We start from the raw sequence: 23,203 nt of genomic DNA on the forward strand, positions 1-23,203 counted from the left end.
TAAATTTCATACAGATCGGATGATAACTTTTGTTGTTCGAAAGTTCACAAAGTTCAACAAAGTAAATCAAGGGCCATAACTCTAGACGTAATTGACGGAAATTGCTGACATCCAATAAGCTTGTTCGTCTTCATTTCACTAATTTAGGTGATAACTGAAACTCAATAGGCTTGTTGTTTTACTAATTTAAATGATACATATAAATTTCATACAGATCAGATAATAACTTTTGTCGTTAGAGCATTTACAAGGTACAACAACGTGAAACAAGGGCCATAACTAACGGCGTAATTAACGGAAATCTGCAGGTACTAACCAGAGTTACCAGACACATAGGAACCCGCTTGAAAATTACATTGAGATAAGTTCAGTTGACTACCATGGTACAAAGTTCACAAGCAAGATGTCCTTGCTAAGAAAATGTTAATGCTCTAGATCTGTGGAGATTGAAGAGTGACATATAAATTTGTTTATGAGGTATAGATGGCATTTTCTAACACTACTGGTTAGATTTCAACTAAATTTTCGTATTTTATGGTATTTGATTTTGCTTTGTCGAGAGATTAACCTCCACTTGACACAAACTAGGTCATATGGGAATAACATATGGTTCAATTTTATTTCAATAATTCGTTTGCGCACAGGGGTCTTTAGCTGGAGAAAACCCACAAGATTGGACAGGCGACTCTACTCCTTGTCACTTACAACCGGAGAATCAAAACCACACCAGTTGACTCAATGACAGACCTTATGATACAGCGTGCATGTGCTAACCATTCGGCCATCCAACCCCCCACCTACACGGCCATTTGTATGTTATATAGTTATATCAAAATATTTCAATTTGTTTTTAAACTTTTATTTATCAAATCATTACAAGTAAAACAAATACATCAAGTATTACATAAATTATATGAAAATTCCTTCTTAACATTTTCAGGTAATCTTCCTCACATTTATAATATTTAAAAAGAAAGTTCTAGATATATTTGATTGAAAAATGCTATTTAATTCTGAGTGCAGTACAATGAAATATTTATCCCATTGGTGTGCAACTATAGGAAGCTCTGTAAGTTTGCCATAGTGTGGTTGTCGCTGCATATAATAATATATACATATGTAATCTTGGTTATCATTTTTGATATTTTGCACTGGAAGTTTCAGACATGATCAACAGACTAGGCCTACTTCTTAAATTTTGGTATTTGAATCACAGTGAAATGTGGGACTCTTTAAGCTATCCATGTGCCAATCTGACAAATAGTCATTGATATAAGAACACTGCACACCAATATCCACTGAGAACAAACAAAATGCAACACAAATATTTTTTTTTTTTAATCCCAATATCAAAATGAATACGTTTCATCAGATGGTAGACTTACCACAAGACAACATGTGAAATGGTAACTATTAATTGATGTCGAGAAGACAAATTCCACCGAATATTGTAAACTTGACTCCAGAAATATGTGAGAAGTGTTATCCTGTGTTAAGAATCATCACTACTTCACAGCTACATGGGTAAAAATCACTACACATGAAGTATCTCAACCAACTTATGGTTTCAAGTAAAACAAACTTTTTTCAAAGCAATTACATGGAATAAAATATGAAATTGAGACATGCTGCTTTATGTAATTGAAGGTTATAAATACATATATTATTTACATTGATGGATTTACATGAATTCTATTATATATTGCACATGTATTCACTAAAATAATATAATAAAACGAGATCAATATAACATATCACTCCAACTGTTTAATTATACATTCATTATCAATAAATTGTTACAATACATATCTAAATTTTAAATTATATTTTATAACCTTATATGCAAATACAAGTTGCTAGTATTTATTCACTCAACTGTGGTACCTCATAACTATCAATCTATTAATATATTCTATTAGTAAGTGCAGGAGGACTGCACCATACAAAATTTACACGGACAAGACATCATACTCAAGAAAACATAAACAGACAGACAATTCAAAAGGTGTAATATAATGTCCCTATCAAATGTTTTTAGAATTTAGAATAATGATGATTTTTAAGTATTCTTAAAGTTGCCTTTCCACCAATGTAGGTTACACCCATATATTATGTTCAGAAACTGTACATATGGAACACCTGTTTGTTCATTATACATGCATATATGTTACTTATTGATATACAAAATATATTATGCTTGTTTGAGTTCAGCCACTCTAGAATTCATTATCACCTTAAAAGTATTTAATACCCGGTACTTGTTCTTATGGCAGTAGAATTTTTTTGTAAACCATAAACAATGAAAAGTATAACACTAATTTAATATCAGACATAAATATCATAAATTAAGCTAGGGTTACAATGTTAGAAAACAAATACAAATTACAAACTTTTAATGACAATTTAAATGCATACATTATATACCGTACTCAACAGAACTGAACAACTTTACGACTGATATCCATTTTAGAGATTCAACCTCCACAATTTTGTTGTTTGGAAGAATCCCTCATATGACGATAAGAGACAAAAAGTTATCAGGCTACCGGTATATAAATAGATAATCTTCATCAGATTTATACAGAATAACATAATTAAAGAGCCATTATGTAAGATGAGTTAATTAAAGAGCTGACAGTTCTTGTTATAATAGTTAAAAAAAATAGATAATGAAAAGAGAATATGTAAAAAATTTCAGTCAAATTACTTCACTTATCGCCCTTAGAAGAAAAGTGTATCATTGATTGTCATTGCTACCATTGTTAAAATAATAAACAATGTCTCGATTATCCATTTTTAAATTAAATCATTAACTGTCAATCATATTTAAATCTGTTGAAAATCTCTGGCATCCGATGGCATCAAGAGTTGACTATGGTTTTGGTAAGTTAATTAATGTCTAATTAATAATTTACACATTTAAGGCCTAAAGAAAGTCCTGCAATAGGCAGATTTAGCTCTTGCATAATGCCTGTTTATCTGAGCATGTCTGTGTCCAAGGATTACTGACAAAATGTTGAAATTGTAACACCCAGGGTACTGCACTCTTACAATATTCCAATAACCATAAAACTTATACCTCTATTTACAATTAATGTAGATTTTGTTTTCCTATTTTATTTTAAGTAAATCCCACAGCAGTAAAAGAAAAAGAATGACATTTCATCGAACTATTTGACCCTTGTAGTGATTTGTCTAATAGTAAGTGCAGGGGGACTGCACCACACAGAGACCCTCATCACACGATTATTATCCAGTCCTAAATCACACATCACTCCCATCTTAAATAATCTTCACTGTCTCCGAGTGCGCGAGAGAATTAACTTTAAAATTTTAACACATTAAATAAAACAGCACAAAGATATCTTGAGAATCTCTTGAATCACTACCAACCAAAAAGGTCAGAGAGATCCAAGAGTAAACTATTGTTAGATGTACTAGTTTATAACATGAAGAAATTTGGTTCAAGGACTTTTCAGTACAATGCATCAATTCTATGGAATTTGCTGCCATTTGTCTATCTTCAAATCAAGTGTGAAAACCTGGCTGTTTAGTCACTATAATTAACCCATGTGAACAATTAATGCGCCTAGACCATCCCCAAGTGGGATGAATTGATGCACAATATAAATTTTATCATTATTATTAAATCATGACAGGAAATAATCTCTCCTACTTTCTGGGTTAATCTTTACTCCTACATGACATCCCAGAAAAAATTTAAAAATGCTGGAAAAAAAAAAGGAATTCTGGGAATGCAGATATAGAGTATGGCTGCAACCCTAATAATATAAATGCATGCATATCACAACTACAATCATAAAATAATCATTAATAAAAGACAAATGTTGAATATTAATATGTCATTTCAGGCCATTCATTTATTCTAACTTTACGAATGGACCCATCAAAAACTCTATCCATCCATATAGTTAAACCATCTAACATTTCTTGTACACACATAACCTTCTGATCATGAGATTCAATATCTATTTGTCTTTCATCCTCGCTACTTTCATCATCAGAGTCAAGTAATCCCATTGCCTGACCAACATTATTCTTCTTTCTCAAAAACTTTCGTGTTTTCTTTGGATGATAAAGATAATAATATTTTCTATAGCCATTAATAGCCAACACTGTACCAACACAGTTATTAATTTTAATTTTGTTTAGTTTCACTTTATTGTCCATACTTGTTTCTAATAAAGACTGATACCAACTTATATAATATTCTAGTTGTAAGAAACCAAAGGTCAAGGCACTGTACCTAGAAAAACAAATATAACTCAGGTAAATTTTCATGGGTACATGTATAGTAAAATGGAAAATTACTTTTCAATAATTTTTTTTACCAATAATTATGTCCTTTTAAGGTGAGAGTATTGAGCACTCAAACTGATTATTGCTTAGTCTAAACATAAGATGTTCAGGTCAAACTTAGTCAATGTCATCTTGCCCCAAAGCATCGACCAATGAAATTGCTTAGCTTTAGCGGGAAATGTTAATCATTGAACTCAGTCAAGACATTCAACTAATGAACATCTACATCAAGTTTAAACATTCTACTGCAATTAAAAGCAGAGTTGTTATGTTCCAAAGTCTTGACCAATCAAATTGATAACCACTAGTTAGCTTAAGCAGAAAATTCTCACATCAAACTTCGTCAAGGTATTGACGAATCTATACTCCGAGTTTCATCGCTCTCACCCAATTAGAACCAGAATTATCATGTTCCATGGTCTCAACCAATCAAATTGCTTATCTCTGCTTCAAACTCCATCAAGGCATGCCCCTAATAAACACCTACACCAAGTTTGAACATTCTAACTCAATTAGAAGGAGAGTTATTGTGTCCCAAAAAGTGTGTCGGACAGAGGTACAGACAGACCCATTTTAATAGCTAAGCTTCCTGCTTTCTTCGAAAGGCGGATGGTAAAAATTGTATTTTAATTATATTCTAGACCTTTGACTGAGTATTACATGTTTAGTAGATAAGGGTATCTGAATGTGAAATTTGTTATGTACATTTTATCATATTGTATTTAGAATGAATTTCATTTGAATCACAGACCAACAAAAGAAAATGATTCTATTCTGCATTACATATAATATAACCTTTAAACAAATTATTATTACTGACTAACAATTAATAATATTACCTTGAATATGGTTGCATTATTTCTGCAAATTTCCAAAGAAGAGTTTTTTTGAATTCTTCATTTGCACAAATAATAAATGTGAGACCAGTGTCCGCTTCTTTGACAAGGTTTGAATATGTATCATATCTCAATTCATATATGTGTATTGTTTGATTATCTGCTGAACTGAAACATTAAATAAAAGGAGTTATATGTGTTTATTAAGGTAAAAGTCGTAAGTATGTGTATTTAAAGTTAAAAAACTATAAAACAGCTGTTTGTCTAAAATTGTCAGTTTGAACCACAGATAATTGTCTCATATTTTGTTCGCTTGACAATTACGAAAATGACAATAAAATGAAATAAAATATTTCTAGATAGCTTAACTTTAAAATATATTCAAGATATAATGATTTTTATTACAGTGCTTCAAAAATCCTTTAGAATAATCTGATCTACTAATTTCAACGCCCGACCACATAACAAATCTCAAAGACAAGCCAACAAGATAACTATCAAATCACAATGACATAACTGGTCCATTTTAGGTGATTTGTTCATAAACCACTAATTATAAATTACAGTAACTAATAGTTTTCTAAAAAAAGAAGAAGGATGTTACGTATTATACAATATGCATGTGATAACCTTAATAATAGTATAATTATAATAATATTCTCCTGTATGAAGCCCAGCAATAAACACCTGATCTCATCAACTACTGTATTCATAGTCTTCATTATAACACATAAGACCTCAGGTTTTCATCACATCCGAAACACTATGCATTGTCCCTTGCCAGGCCCTCCGTCCTGCACCACGGACGGGGGGGAACCACACCGGAAAATCATGAAGAACTTTCGTGGCAAAAGCAGGGATCGAACACTGAACCTCCAATTTAGCGAGCCAACGTCTTACTGAGCCACCATGGCTCCAATATGTAGGTGACAAGAATAAGTTTCAAAACAACACATAACAACTTAACAGATGAAATATTGACCAAGTTCAAAAGTCTCCTTAATATACGTTTATTAACTAGTCTTACAATTAGGATATTCACACTGCTTACATATGTATGTTCGTAACAACTATGCTAAACAACCAATGAAAAACTGATTAACTTCAAAACATTAACTTCATAAATGTGAACTTTAAGATATGAAAATTCTGAAAATCAAAAGTTCTTCCTTATTTATATTCAGGGTCAAATAAACAATCCCATACAGTTTTAAAACGTTCCATTAACTAGCTTTTGTCTTATCGTGTTCACAAACTTTCATAACTGAAAATAGTGAGTTGACTCCAATTTCATAGGATTATCATATTGAAAAAAAAACCAAAAAAAAACCTAAGGACACTCTGATTAATAAAAATGTGAGCACTGGCCAGTTTAAAGACAAACATTTCACATGAACATTCAGAGAACTTTTTGAAAACTAATACAGGCTGCAATGTGTATGATTAGTAATAAATCTTAAACAATCTATATATATATTTCAGTTTGATTTTATATATAATCTTATTTGAACATAGTCAATGCAACTGTATACTTAAATCAGTGCTTCAAAATGTGACAATGAATCTAATATTAACAGGATACTAACCTTGAAGGAGGTCGTTTTTGTACATTTCTTTTGCTGTCTGCCATTTTCTTCTTGACCTGTTCAGCCTCAATACTTGTTAATTTATGCATAAAAAATCCCATAAGAGCAATAAAAACCAGAGTAAGTAAAACACTGGTCCATGTCATTGTATCATATCTGTAAAAACAAAATGGAGAAAATAATTGGTGGAAAATATACCCTTGGCTTTTGACAATTTGCATATCTGAATTTGAACATACATGTACATGTAATTTATATGTCAAAAAATAGTAAATATTTCTTAAATGCAAGAAAAGGTCAAATTTCTACAAAACATTTTCAAAGGCATTATAAATAATACCGAGAGGACTTCTGGTCATCTGCAATTTTCTTCCTATTTTCAATGGAGGGGTAATTTTTTTACAACTTACCCACATAAAAACCAATAAATCCTTTCTGACCAATCTATAATCTTATACACAATTCTTGTTAATAAATCCTACAATTAAATATAATTCACATTAAAACTTTCAACTGAACTGACTTTTTACTTTCGAAAAAAAATCATATTGCTAGGGTTTTTAAATATAAGTATCACTAATAGGGGAACCAGGGGTTAATTTGGTAAATTGAAGTAGGTCTATTCTGGTTGGCAAAAGTTTTTTTAGAAATTGAGGTTGATATTTTCTTTTGGGAGGTACAGTATATGGGTGTGGCTGTCTAAATTTGGTGTCCATTTCAGATTGTGTAGCTTTATAATATATCAAATTTTGACATCTCTGAGCATTGTGTTTTTATATATTACTGTCCTTGGACAAATTACATAAAATAATGTTAAAACCTTACCAAAGTATGTTCATTGTAAACCTCTGGTATTACAGCTTTATATGGTAAGAAATGTTCATTACTTAATAGCTCATGTAGTCGATTCTCTAAACTTTTACGACTTAATCCTATAGAATTTTCATCTATATTCCAACCAGCCTCCAGAAACTCATAATTTAGTTTCCTTGTATCCATTCTCCAAATAATAGCCACCTGTTACAAGATAAAAACACATCAAATATAGCATTCACCTTGTTAATATTGCTGGTAAAGCAAATAGAATTAAGATTGTTCTTTATTCACAGTATTGTAATATTATATCATATTCATATACCTACCTTTAGTATATCATTTAGGGAGCCACGGTGGCTAAGTGGGTAAGACGCTGGCTCACTAGCCTGGAGGTCGGGTGTTCGATCCCTGCATTGGACGAGAAAGTTCATCCAGATTTTACGGCGTGGTTCCCCCTTGTCAGTGATGCAGGACGAAGGACCTGACATGGACAGCTGTCTAGTCGTTCGGATGGGATAAAAAACTGAGGTCCCATGTACACGTTGGCATGCACGTAAAAGATCCCTTGACAGTTGGAATTTGATATAAGAGTAGGTCGTAGTGCCGCTGTCTGGTCAAAATTTCCCTCATATCACACTGTAAGGCGTATGCTCATCTTCATTAGCCCAATTCACAGCAGAACAGTAGGATATTAAACCCCATTTCATTTCTGTATATCATTTAAGATCACCTTCTCCCTAGCTCTAGTATATCATTTAGATCAGGTATTGAGTACCATTTATCATCAGATCATGCTTACCTACCTCTAGTAGTATACCATTAGATCATGTTTACCTACCTCTAGTAGTATACCATTAGATCATGCTTACCTACCTCTAGTATATCATTAGATCATGATTACCTACCTCTAGTAGTATACCATTAGATCATGCTTACCTACCTCTAGTAGTATACCATTAGATCATGTTTATCTACCTCTAGTTTATCATTAGATCATGTTTTTTTTACGTTCAGTATATCACTAGGTCCTGTTTTACGTCTAGTGTATCATGAGACCATTTTTTATCTACCACAAGATCGTGTGTTGTTAAACATTTAGTGTATCATTAGACTGTATTTTTTTCTACCACAAGTTCGTGTTTTATTTACATTTAGTGTTTTATTAGATTGTGTTTTACCACAAGTTTGGGTTTTATTATGTTTAGTGTATTATTAGATTGTGTTTTATCTACCACAAGTTTGTGTTTTATTTATGTTTAGTTTATCACTAGATCGTGTTTTACTTATTCACCTCTAGATCATTAAATTGTGTTTTATTTACCTCTAGATCATGTTTTATTTACCTCTAGTATATCATTAAATTGTACTTTCTCTACCTTTAGATTGTGTTTTATTTACATCTAGATCATGTTTTATTCACCTCTAAAATATTATTTGACCGTGTTTTATTTCCTCTAGTCAATGCTGATATAAATCTATCTTGTGTGTCTTTATACATGTAAGTAAACTTGACACGTTGTGGTGGAAACTTGGATGAGGTAGCAAAGTTTCTAAATAATGTTCTATGATTATCATATTCTGCTTTCTTCTCAGTTATCAACACCACACAAAACCTGAAATTGAAATACACTACACATTACTTAATTCTAATGAAGATTTTTCAGTTCACCATTTTTAAGAATAAAACGCTATCTGAAACACCTTCACTGACTCACATTGTACTCGATACTTACTGTCGATTCTTTCTTCTCGGTTCTTCTGGGCAAAGTTTTTCAAAGATAGGTTGTGATGACAGACGAGGAAGTTGTAAATAAAGATTTCTATCTATTAATTCATCTATAGTCTTTCTTGACATCTGTTGCATCTACAATATATAGTTGAAAGGCATTTCTTAAAACATCTTGTAGGTAATATCACTTCGGTGGAAGGGACGTTAAATAAAGCTATTTTACACACACACTTAAGACACCACATAACCATTTCAGTCAACAATATTTCCTCACACGGGGGTGTGGATGGCCGAATGGTTAGCGCATCCGCGCTGTATCGAAAAGCCCATCCTTGAGTCAACTGGCATGGTTTCGAATCCCCGGTTGTACGTGAAAATGAGTAGGGTCGCCTGTCCAACCTCATGGGTTTTCTCCGGGTCCTCCGCTTTCCTCCCACTGCTAAAGACCTCTATGCTCAAGCAAATTATTGAAATAAAATTAAACCATATGATAGTCCCAAAATAACCTAGTTTGTGTCGAGTGGACGTTAAACCCCATTTCTCTCTCTCTCTATTTCCTCACACAATATCTCTTTAGTTTTTTTAGTTGATCCCTTTATTGTCTGACAAATCTTGTTTATATCCCATTACTTAAATTATTGATATTACCCAAAACTACAAATTATATTAACTAATTATTATTAATAATTGAACCGTTACTTGCATTGTGATGTTTATGTTTTTACTGGACATCGTAGATGAGTAATAATAAATATTATATATACAGTATTTCAACTTACAGAAGCTGTTGCAACAGGACTAGATATATCTTCATTAAACAGTAACAATGTATCCCTGTTTCTATTTATATTAAACTTATTCATCAATATGATGGCTTTATTACTGTGAGTTGCAATATAACCAAATGCTACACGTTCTCTGTACTGATAAGCTGGGGCTAAAAATCTTGCTGATGGTTCCTCTTTTTGACTGAAGAATATTCCACGTACTCTGTTATCTGTCCAACCCATTAAAAACTTCTCATAATTTGAATCTGTTACCTGTAATGTATATAACAACACTTTAAGAAATGGCATATATTAAATTACTTCATCACATGGTATTACTGGGGCTAGAACAGTTCAGTAATATCTATAAGGAATAACAAAGGGTAAAATATCTGTTCACACTTTACCAAGTCATTTTTTGAATAACATGTTGTAATGTTAAGGAAGATTAAATAAACTAATGTCATACTCCTATTTAACTATTCGAAGATCTGTAATATTTAACACATGTGATTTTTACAAGGTTTTTTTTGTATCACAGCTCTAATGTCCAGAAAATCTGTTCAATAAGCTTACTATAGTCTAACATTCATATTTCTAATCATAAACAATAGTAGAGGTAATGTATAACCATGTTAAAAAATATTTACGTTTATTTCCAAAAGGTTCAATATTCTGAATAGAGATTTCCAGACAAGATTCATAGGTCCTATCTTTGTAATACATGTCAAATTTGCATACTTAATTCAGCTGAAATTTACGACTGTTCTATCAATGGTACTTTCAATTACAAATGTCAATCTTTTCTAATTACACACTGCTTGTGTAATATTTCTTTAGCATTTTGAATGTACATGTATATCTAATATTGTTATCAATGTTATATTTTCAATCATTGCATCACACAAAACTATCATAATATACATACCTCAGTCAAGGTACTTCTAGGGAACAGTTTTCTCACAAAGTTTCTTAATATCTGCATACTGACATGATCATTATAATAGGTAGGTCTACCATTCACGACAGCTAATATAGTAGGTACTTGATGTATCCTAAGATGAGATGTTAAACTAGCACTATCTCTAGCATGGAATGTTCCAACACACATACCTATAAAACATGAAAACAATCGTATATCTGACAATCTGTGAATTTTCTTGAACCTTTAATTTGCCCCCCCTCCCCTTCCCTAATTTTTAGGTGGGGCTTTTACTAGAATTTTATTTCAATTAGACGCTTAAATTGATGATAACAACATATCTATAAAAATATAGTTCTCACCATTTTCATGCTATGTCAAGTCACTTTAAAGGGACCATCACGATTTTAACATAGTCTCAGAAATAAAAGTCTGTGTACGTATGAAATTTAAGTGCCAAAATATAGAGGAATGGTGTATTTACCTTGCCTCAAAATTTCAGCTCAAAATATCGAGTCATTTGGACGTGAACGTCAAAACCGCTTATCCAGACACGTAACCCTTTTAAGATTTGGGGTCATTTTTTTTGTTGGGTGACCTGGTAATCTATTGCTGTTCCTTTATAGGTCTATACAGTGCATGACCCACATGCTGTACTTGGTAACGAACGTTATATTTCACCCACACGTTATCTTTATAAAACAGAAGTCTGGTTTTATCAAGATACCGCTTGGGGCGTTGGTTTCCATTTCCAGATGAAGACTGACGGGTTTAAGTTGTTTAAAAACATGTCACCTATTAAGTTCGTTGCTCAGCCCTAAGGTAGAGGATTTGAACACAAAATTAAGCAGTTTTATTCCCCAAAATATAATCAGGATTGGCCCTTTAACTTCTGTCATATTGCACTAAGTACGAGCTAGTGGCAATATTTCAGTAAAATATGAAGAACAAATTGAAAAACACACATATATCTCTAAACTCAGCTTATCTTTTAAAAAATTTGTTGAAATATAACATTTCATTGAAAGGGAAGAATCAAATTGACCTTTGTATTCATACGTTGAAAATATTTTGAGATGCTTTTTATAGACACTGACTGACTGAGATAAAAAATACACCTTGTTTTACAAAGCAATGATGCAAATAGTTGTGTAGATTTATTCAATCTAATTTACCATCATTCTTGTGGATTTAAGTACTTCATATATTGTAATTATGAATTCAATAAAGCACAAGAATGTTTATCTTATTGTTTGTGGTTATAATTTGACAGAATAAGACTGAGTAAGATTGATATATTGATTAGAGAGATGTGTCTTTAAACTAAATTCTAGCAAAATACCAGACTAGTCATACATACCTATGTTTTCTAACTCTACAATTATTTTTTCTATCAATGGTTCTACTCTCATGCAGTTAAAACAGAAATCACTGTACACATATATAAAACATGGCTTTTGATGACTTTCTGGTACAATAATGCTTTCATATTTTCTTGAAAAAAATAAAATAAATCAGAGGTATTATAATATATTTATAAAAGACAAATTTCTAAATTTTAAAGGACATCATAAGTATTCATTAGTATAGTACATCTATCTTAATGGTAAACAGGTCAACAGTGAGGCTGATGTCCCCCAGCAAAATAAAAAAAAAAACGATGAGTGACTGATGATACTTATTAATTAATTGCACATTGATCTTTTTCAAAAGTATCGAGTATCAGGTTTTGAGGTACATGTACCTGGTAGTGAGTGAAACTATACACTAAGTTTCATCTCTCTCCATCAGTTAGAATCAAAGTTATTTTGTCTCAAAGCATCGACGAAAGAAATTGCTTAGCTCTTCTTAGCTTTAATGTGAAATATTAATCATTGAACTCAGTCAAGAACATCTACACCTCAAATAAAAGCAGAATTTTTATGTTCCAAAGTCTTGACCAATCAAATTACATATCGCTACTTAGCCTAAGCAGAAAATTCTCATCATCGAACTTAGTCAATGTATTGATATAATGAATCTATACTCATAGTTTCATCGCGCTCAACCAATTAGAACCAAAGTTATCGTATTCCAAAGTCTCGACCAATCAAATTGCTCATCTCTGCTTAATCTTAGTGGAAAATGCGCATGAATGAACTATGTCAAGGCATTCATGTAATAAGACACCTACACCAATTTTGAACATTCTACCTCATCTCTTTGAAAGGCGGGGGACAATAAAATGACAAAATATAAATGGTTTGATAAAGATGGACATTTTACAACAGATTCGAGATTTACATGGTTTCAAAATAATCAAAGTCAAATAATGATATTTGATGAATCTTAGTTGTCACACAAACCTCAGTGTTATTTTGTATTTTCCAAGGGTAGATTCCCCACCCCCTCCAAAATTAAACTTAAATCCTCCTCCACCAGCAAAGAAATCATCAAAAGGTGAGAATCCAGGATGATGAAAAGGTCGTCCTCGAGGTTCTTGATATCCAGCTGTATGCCCAAAATTATCATAGGCAGCTCTTTTGTCTTTACTTCCTAAAGTCTAAAAACATTAACATTCCAAAATATTTCATAAACCTTTTAAGATAAAATGACCAATCAAAACCTAAAATCATTCTAAAGAATCTCACTAATATAATTATTTGAAGGTTACAAAACTATTATTTGGTATCAAAATTTCACAGGATGAAAAACCAGCAGTTGTCAGGCAAGATATGTCCACACTTTGCAAGTGATCAGGGGTCATAATCCAGGAAGTTAAAGTTTCATATGTGTGAATATCGAAAGGAACCAAGATCTTTGTGATATAAACATAGATTTTAAGTTTCATCAAAATCGGATAAAATTTGTGACCTATAGAGGGTCCACAACTTTGGTATTACACACTTTTACAGTGTTTGAATATCGGGAGTGCCCATTTTGTCAGGCAGTTTCGGTTCGATTTTCATGAAATTGGTATTCATCCTTCCTTATGGTATAATGGTGATATCATTAAAAGTTTTTTAAAATCAGATAAAAATTGTGACCTGTAGAGGGTCCACAAACTAAAACACGATTTTTTGTACAATCAGGGGCCATAATCCGAAAATTTACAGTCAAATATGCGCGAATATCGAAAGGAACCAAGATCTTTAGGGTATATAGTATATACATATATCTTAAAATTGTGACCCATAGAGGGTCCACAACTTTGCAATCTGATCAAAACACAGATCTATATTTGTTTCGTTTTTATACTTTTGATGGCCTCTACTAGTACTACTTGAAGATTTGACTGGTTGTAGTGGAAGGTCGCGTCAGAGGTCATACAAGCGGCTTTAGATCCTATTCAGGCTATGACGTCAAGACTTTTGATTATAAATCAGCGTTGATGTTTCCAGTGGGTTATCCACAGTTCCGTGCACCTCACGCCAAAAACTCGCTGTAACAGACCGTTTCATTGGCTAATCCCTCACATAATCCACAACGCGGGTTATATAAATGAAATGAAATGAAATGGGGTTTAACGTCCTACTACGGGTTATATAACAACACTTCCAGATCCTGTGTAGTAAAGACAGGTAAAAAGAAATTCTTAACTATACTATTCAAAAAAAGTAGGGGATATTTGATTTTGGGGGCATAATACTAAAATATGCAAATGACTACGAAAAAAGTCACTATAGAACCTAACAGAAGAAACATTTCCAGTTACATGTGACGCCCAAACGCACCAATAGCTACCGCATGGAATGCAGGTGATGCTTGAGATCATCATGGGGGTCCAACCCAAGATTTGCACGACTCTGACTTTGAATGTTACAGTCATTGTGGCATTGAATTCCAGGGTGGAAACATCAGTTTAATTGTTTTAGTGACCAGAAAACAAATTTTGATATGCGTCGGCTTACCCAAAATGAAAGGTTACGTGCCCTTGGCATGCTACAGATCGGCACAACACAGGCGGTTGTGGCGCGGACGATGAATGTTTCTCAGTCTGTCATAAGCAGGCTATGGTCCAGATACCGTGATACACAATCTGTACAGGACAGACCACGCTCAGGTCGACCAAGGGCGACAACTCAAGCCCAGGATCGATTTATCCGTACCTTGGCCTTGAGAAATCGTGTCATCACAGCAAATCAGATCAGTGCTCGTCTTCAAACAGACACTGGTGTGAGAGTGAGTGGCCAGACGATTCGGAATCGACTGCATAGGGGTCAACTTCGGGCCCGACGTCCTCGCGTGATCCCTTGTTTGAGAGATCATCACATTCAGGCAAGACGTCGTTGGTGTAGGGATCGTCAACACTGGGATAATCGACCCTGGAGCAATGTGATGTTTTCAGATGAGTCAAGGTTCACTGTTGATTTTTTGGACAGATGTAGGAGGGTGTGGCGTCGTCGAAACGAGCGCTTCCAAGACGTTAACGTCATCAGACATGATCGATTTGGGGGTGGTTCTGTTATGGTGTGGGGAGGCATCACTGTTGCTGGAAGAACGGCTTTACATGTTGTTGCAGGGCGTGTTACAGGCCAGTACTACCGGGACAACATCTTGGCAGCCCATGTTGTGCCGTTCGCACGACGTCATGGCCGTCGTTTCATCTTCCAGGATGACAACGCAAGATGTCACAGGGCCAGGATCGTTACAGGTTACCTCCAACAACAGAACATCACCACATTACCTTGGCCAGCACTGAGTCCCGACCTCTCCCCCATCGAGCATGTCTGGGACATGCTTGGACAGAGGTTACGTCAACGTCAACAACGTCCTGCCAATGTCCAAGAACTTACTGCTGCGTTGCAACAGGAATGGGACAATCTGGACCAAAATGACCTTAGACGTCTCATTAGGAGTATGCCACGTCGGATCAATGCTTGTTTGGCAAACAGAGGAGGATTTACCCGTTACTGACTTGGTTGTGATGCTGTGGTAACTTTGCTGTTTGACCCCGGGTATCATTTTATCCTTATAATGGTCAGTCTGTGCCTTACTTAGTCTAACGATCATTTGGAATAAATCGATGAATGTGAACTTCATTTCATTTTGTCATTTGTTTCTTCGTCAGTTTCATTAGGTGACTTTAATAACACTTAAAAATCAAATATCCCCTACTTTTTTTGAATAGTATATAAAAAATGAAACGAAATAGGATCTGTGTTTTAATCCAATTGACAACAACTCGGTTTTAAGAATGATCACACAGTACTAGGTCTAATTATAAAACAAAACACGGATAATTAAACTGATTAAATGTTAAGCTTTTAATCTGTTTGATGTTGATCCTCCATTGATTGTGATTAGAGCAATATACACAAGGATAATTATTTGGCAGTGGTTTCCATTTATGGACTACTGAACACTGTGAATTTTATTATACACAACAGTTTACATCACGACAAGCACAGAGTTCTGTCGTGTCTGAGGATTTTATGATTTAGCACAAAATATGTTACTTTTCCGGCTTGCAAAATGACCTACGGGTATGATCAAGTTTCGGTGATTTTCAAAAGCCCTCAGTCCTGACCGGCATATATGGCCGACATGGAATCCATGTATTACACACTTTTACACTATCGGGATTGGCCATTTTGTCATGCAGTTTTGGTCCGATTTTCACGAAATTCTTACTCAAACATCATTATGGTGTACAGTGATATAATAGAATGGTTTTAAAATCGGATAAAAATTGTGGCCTCTAAAGGGTCCAAAAACTAAAAACATGAGTTTTCGTACAATCAGGGGCCATAATCCAGGAACTTACACTCTTACTATCGAAAGGAACCAAGATCTTTAGGTAATAAATATACATTCTAAGTTTCATCAAAATCTGATAACCAGCGGTTGCCTGGCAAGATACACCCACATTTTGCAATAGATGGATGGAGAACAAGTTTTAAAAAAAAAAGCGATTTTTTGACAATCTGGGGACATAATCCAGGAAGTTAAAGTCTGATATGCAGATTTTTAATGCAGAAAATATCAAAAAAACAAGATCTTTGGATTATATTCATACATTTTAAGTTTCATCAAAATCGGATAAAAATTGTGACTTCTAGAGAGACCATAACCTTGTTATTACATACTATTTGCGTACAAGGAGCAGCCATTTTGTCAGGCAGTTTTGGTCGGATTTTCACGAAATTCGAATTCAACCATCATTAAGGTGTAACAATGACACATTTTAACGTTCTTTAAAATCGGATCAAAATTCTGACCTCTTGATTTTTTCGAACAATCAGGGGCCATAATCCATGAAGCAAAGATCCTATACATGCCAATATGAAAGCAATAAAGACCATTGGGATATAAACCTATATTTCAAGTTTTGTCAAAATCGGATAAAAATTGTGACCTGTAGAATGTCCACAAACAAATCGTGGACGGACAATGTATGTCCACATGAAAATGTTGACGTATAAAAATTGAAAAGTGTTTGCAGGTGTCTGATACTTAAACGGTAATGTTGAATAAATTTAATCAGATTGGTGTGAACTTGTCGTAAAGTGCATATAGTAACCATTGGCTACAAGTATAGCAAACTTTGCCAGGTCAATTGATGTGCTCTTTAATAAATTTCATGGATAAATTACTAACTACATACATACATGTAAGTAAATGATAGGTTGCCCGGCAACGAAACATATGCCCACAGCAGCTAAATCGTCAGAGCAGTCAACAAGAGTTGTCGCATATTTTTACTTTTTTCGGTAATATACTAAAATCTGATTAAGAAGAGTAACAACTCATTAAGTAATTATCAGAAAATCATTAGAATTTGTTTGGTTTTTATAAAGTTCTGCCCCATGCTAACATTTAGTATACAAAACATTTAAATCATGGATTTAGCTGTTCCAAGTTATCAAAATTCATTGAAAATCAATATACTTGTTTGTATCAAGACCTTAAACTCTGTGTATCAATCTGAACTGAGTCAATCGGATGATAACTTTATCCTCTAGAGCGTCACAAGATTTTTCAAAAGATCAAGGGCATAACTATGGGAGTAATTATCGGAAATCGTTGAAAATCAATAGGATTTTTCGTCTCATGACCTTAAACACTGTGTATAAATTTAAAGTGAATCGGATATTATCTTTAGCCTCTAGAGCATCCACAAGATATTTTGAAGTGATCAAGGGCCATACAGTAATTATTGCAGTAATTATCGGAAATTGCTGAAAATCAATAGGCTTCTTCGTCTCATGACCTTAAACACTGTGTATAAATTTAAAGTCAATCGAATATTAACTTTGGCCTCTAGAGCGTCCACAAGATATTTTGAAGTGATCGAGGGCCATAACTCTGGCAGTAATTATCAGAAATCGCTGAACATCAATAGGCTTCTTCATCTCATGACCTTAAACACTGTGTATAAATTTAAAGTCAATCTGATATTATTAACTTTGGCTCTAGAGCGTCCACAAGCAATTGTGGATGCCGGACCGACCGACGAACGGAGGCGACTACAATATACAACCACATTTCAACGTGGGCGTATAAAAAAGGATTTCTCTAGTTCAGATAGCAGTAAATACTTTCTGGAAAGAAAGACACCATTGTCTCCCTTATCCCTTCATTCACACAATAAGTAGACCCATGTACATGTACCTTAACAGGGGGGTTGGATGGCCGAATGGTTAGCACGCGCGCGTTGTATCATACGGTCTGTCATTGAGTCAACTGGCGGGGTTTCAATTCCCTGGTTGTACGTGACAAGGAGTAGGGTCGTCTGTCCAACCTCGTGGGTTTTCTCTGGGTCCTCCGGTTTCATCCCACTGCTGAAGACCCCTACACGCAAGCAAATTATTGAAATAAAATTGAACTCATATGTTAGTCCCGAAATGACCTAGTTTGTGTCAAGTGGAGGTTAAACCCCATTTCTCTTATGTACCTTAACCAATTAAGTAATATTTACCTCATAGGCTTCATTTATTTTTGTAAACTTATCTGCTGCAGAAGGATCATCATTTTTATCTGGATGCCTAAAGTAAATCAAAAGCAAAATTTAATGGTAGCCTACAATATTGCATGATAATAGGGGAGCCAGTTAAGTTGTCCACAAGCAAACTCATCCACAGTTACACGTAAGTCATCCACAACCACTGGTTAAGTCGTCCACAGCACAATTAATGGTTATTCTTGACTCATACACACTTTAACTGTATGGAATAAATAAGTTTTACTTGGTGATTGTTTATAAATCTTTTATTTACCCAATAATTAACTAGCATGGTTGACTAGTCGCGGCCGAGATTAGCTCACTGATGTTTTTGTAAAAAAGTGTAGGCCTACTCATTTTGTTTGTTGACTATTTTAGATTAGTTCACCGATGTTTTTTGTAATAAAGTATACTCGTATTATTTGTCAACTGGCATTATTATTTTGATATTACTTGATATAAAATCTGAATACAAATTATTCGATGAATAAATGTTTATGATAAGATTAGGTTATAAAAAGGTATTTTAGAATTACATTGACAGCTTTTAAAATCACTTGCCAAAAGGCATCAGGGACTCTACATCAGGGCTCTATAAAAGTTGAGTGTGCCTGCGCACACACTTGAAAATGTGCCTGCAGGGTCATAGTGAAACACAGGGATGTAGCCAGGATTTGGTGAGTGGTGTAAAAATATATTTGGCGAGCGGAGCAAGGCAAAAAAAATTTGGGAGGGGGGGGGCGTGGCTTTTATGAAAATTAAACCCTTCTTGGTGTATTTTGAGAGCATCTGCGGCCTTTTGTATTTGGTTCAGTGCAAATCAAATTTCCATTGATATATTCAAATTTTACCAAATTCACTTAATTTTCATCAATGAAACAGGGATCTAAAAACTTTTTGACACCACCCGACTGAGCATAAAATTGTCCCGCCCCACTCTGTTTCTCTGGATAGATAAGTTGAGGACCTTTCGGTATTTGTTGTTTTGTTGGGTTTTTTTTCAAATATTACTTTATTAATTTAAAATTAAAAATTAAAACGATTCTTAAAACGGTGTTTTATTTGAGTACAACGAATTATGACAACTGGTAGATATTGATAATTAAAACACGTTGTATTATTTGACTTGTTTCAATGTTTGTAAAGTTGTTGTACGTGTCTCACGAATATTATTATTATTACGGTGGAATGAGAATCAGGTCAGGCAGAAACTGAGAAAGCTCTCATCGTCCTCCTAGTCCTACTCTCGGGCAGTAGCAAATCCACGGTCAACACAGGTAAGAAATAAAATAAAAAACATCGTGAAAATTTGCAGGCACGTGTTGGACAATTACGACATTCAAACCTTTAACATTGGAGTGCCGTAAATTGGTCTGGGTGACCTATTTACGGAAAATAAACAAATATAAAGACCGTAGAATAATTGTAAAATGAATAGACCTAGGCCTACACATCTTCTAAGTATAAATAAACAAAATACCAATACATCTTTCTTTAAACTAATTTGGGATGATAGGGTCTACTACGGAACACAAAAATAAATTATGCCGTGACAGACATGGTTTGCGTACGTCGGCTTTTACCATGGCTTTGCCGTGGTAAATTTCGAGCGCCGAGTTTGTGTACAGAGAAGGACGAAGGGGTTTAATTTGTTATCTGAATAATTGTGAATTTAATAAGGAGTAACCAAACTGTTATAGAATGAAGTCAAATTGCCACTTTTTGGACCAGATTTCGATTTCAGACCGAAAAAACAAAATTATTAAAAACTGAATATTAAAAAAAGAGTAAGTCCGATTCAAATAATTTAAACGGTTTTGAAATTCTAATATTTGGGCAATTATTTCTGCCAGGTTTCAAAGCAATTGCTCAAAAAATAAAATTTGGTTGGTAGACATGCTACTATCTGAACAGTGTTAAATTATAAACGGATTTCTTCAATTATGAACAAACTACTCTACTTTGTTAATTATAAACTTACCTGTGTTATTGAAATTACCTCCCGTTATATAAAATCCATTGTACAACTATATGTCCAAGCGAATAAAAAAGTTCTCTCTTGTAAAATTGAACTCATCACAAACTTTGACACCGAGAAATACCAAAATGGAAGCTAATTAAGTCACTTATCGGGATAGATCATTTCGTATGAGGGGGTCAAAAGCAAGGCATGTCTATCGTAATGGTGTTTGGCTCTTTTACGGCAATTCAAATTTTGTGTATGAATAAGCTATTGCTCTCAGACCCAGTAATGAGTTTGGGCGGTTTACAAACATAAATACGCCCATTTTGTTTCCGGCTTGTATTAATTATTTGGTTAGAGAGTTTGGTGGGATTATTTCTTTTGAACTGCATTTGTTTTACTGACCTTGAATCTCACCCTTAAATATTTTTATTATTTCCTGATGAACTTAAGCAGTCCTGTCAATTAACCTCAGCAATCTGCTGTAGCTGAGGTAAATGCCGATGTATATTACATTTGCCACGGCAAAATTAATAGCCAAGGCCAGTGAATCATTGAATAGGTTTTTTTATTATATAAATACCAAAAACTATTATCAACAATTAATCATACCGCACATCGGTTTAATTATCGGCAGATAGTTCCATGTCTTTCTATTTCTCTCTGAATATTATTTCCGGTGTGCACAAACTGTTCAGAATTTTATAATCGTGCGTCATCGTTTACACAATTATTTTGTAAATTCCCAGCTTCGTTTTGAAATTCACAAGACAATGTATCCATACGAATATATACAGGGGTGAAATTATGGGGTGATAAACAATATTATATTTACGAGTATTTGCATAATAGGTGATATAAAAATTTAGTAGACTAACAGTCAATTGTTTCCAAATCAATGTCTTTGTCTTCAGTTGCTATTTTGTTGCCCAAACTCAAACGGTCGAAAATGTGTGCGCTGTTTTGATTACAACACACGTGATTGTCAAAATTTGTCAACCTGTGCCCACTTCAATATATTAAGATGGTTTAGCTCATCACGTAACATGTGTAATGTTGTGATGGACACAGTAGAAAATACAAACAAGCAAAAACATTGACTTTTCAAGAGAGAACTTTTGTTTTGGTTGGGATATTTAATTGTGCAGTGGATTTTATTCAACCGGAGGTGATTTCAAACACATAGGCAAGTTTTTAATAACAATTATACAGTAGTTTGTTCACAATCGAAGAAATCCGTTTATAATTTATCATGGTTCAGACAGTAGCCTACTCTACTGCCTAATAGTAATAGTAATATAATGTGAATGGAGGTTTCCCCTGACTGCTGCACTCTACTCACCATTCACGAGCTAATTTTTTATAAGCTGTTTTGATTTCCTGGGTACTTGCACTTTTATGAACGCCGAGAACATCATATAAATCTTTACAATCAACAATAGATGTAAAAATGAGAGTACAGACCCAATAAACCCTCATTTTAGCCGGTTTGCAAATACCCAAATGAAATGTTGACAAATTTTCTGCGTCGCTTCCGGTTGGTTGGCTGTAAATTTTGATTTGGACGAACTACGAACAAATCTCACAGGCATGCAGGACCACTCGATTTTCTCCATACACAATCAGCTTTCTTCAATAATGACGTGCGTATCATTATTGCACTCAGGACTATGATGTAGTGATGTTAGGGAACCAGCCATAAACGTGTTTAACACACAGGAGAGGCGAAGGCGACATAAACTTATACTTTTTTTTTTAGAAAATTATGAATCATCTCACACCGCTATACCTTCATGAATTGCTATTCTATATATTCCCCGAAAATCCTAATATAACCTTCGAAACAAATCTAATTTATCAGAGTACTTCTGCAGGACATCTCTATTTTCGAAATCATATCTACCATCCACGATTAAGGAATGGAACCGACTTTTTGGCTTTATAAAATCATCTCCCTCTATAATATAGTCTCTTTAAAAGTAAATTGAAACAAGTTAACAAAGAAGCGCCACCATACTTTAAGTTCCGGAAAAAGAAAAAACAAACTTTACATTGTCGACTTCGCCTTTCCCGTAGTGACTTAAATGGTCATAAGGCACATCTCAGACAGCCCTGTATGCGCTAGTCATGATTTTGAAGATGTCAGTCATTACCCTTTAACCTGTGCTCTACATTCAGATGCACGTAAACATTCTTTTTTTTTTTATCTTACCCCAAAACCTAATTTCAATACAGACATTTATTATTTCAAGTATGATGGGGGAGGGGGGGAGGGATGGCCGAATGTTTAGCACGCGCGCGCTGTATCATACGGTCTGTCATTAAAATTGAGTCAACTGG

The 23,203-nt window shown here is 34.1% G+C and overlaps 1 protein-coding gene across 2 annotated transcripts; it reads right to left on the reverse strand.

Moving 5' to 3' along the window:
- Positions 1–1,323: 1,323 nt before the first annotated feature.
- Positions 1,324–22,395, reverse strand: LOC126826944 (dnaJ homolog subfamily C member 16). 2 transcript variants are annotated; one of them, XM_050556098.1, is made up of 13 exons: positions 22,206–22,395; positions 18,877–18,943; positions 13,322–13,518; positions 12,337–12,470; positions 10,983–11,167; positions 10,067–10,327; positions 9,292–9,422; positions 8,979–9,171; positions 7,568–7,759; positions 7,153–7,220; positions 6,743–6,898; positions 5,160–5,324; positions 1,324–4,267 (listed from the first exon to the last, which is right to left on the reverse strand). In XM_050556098.1, exons 1-13 carry the CDS (start codon positions 22,340–22,342, stop codon positions 3,856–3,858), a joined length of 2,298 nt encoding a protein of 765 aa, XP_050412055.1. In that variant the 5' UTR covers positions 22,343–22,395; the 3' UTR covers positions 1,324–3,855. The 2 variants fall into 2 exon arrangements, with proteins under 2 accessions (XP_050412055.1, XP_050412056.1); XM_050556099.2 differs by lacking the exons at positions 8,979–9,171; positions 9,292–9,422; positions 10,067–10,327; ... (3 more) ...; positions 18,877–18,943; positions 22,206–22,395 and having other exon boundaries at positions 7,568–8,935.
- Between the last annotated feature and the right edge of the window lie 808 nt (positions 22,396–23,203).

The sequence above is a fragment of the Patella vulgata genome, chromosome 7 (genome assembly GCF_932274485.2).
Source record: "Patella vulgata chromosome 7, xgPatVulg1.2, whole genome shotgun sequence".
NCBI lineage: Eukaryota > Metazoa > Mollusca > Gastropoda > Patellidae > Patella > Patella vulgata.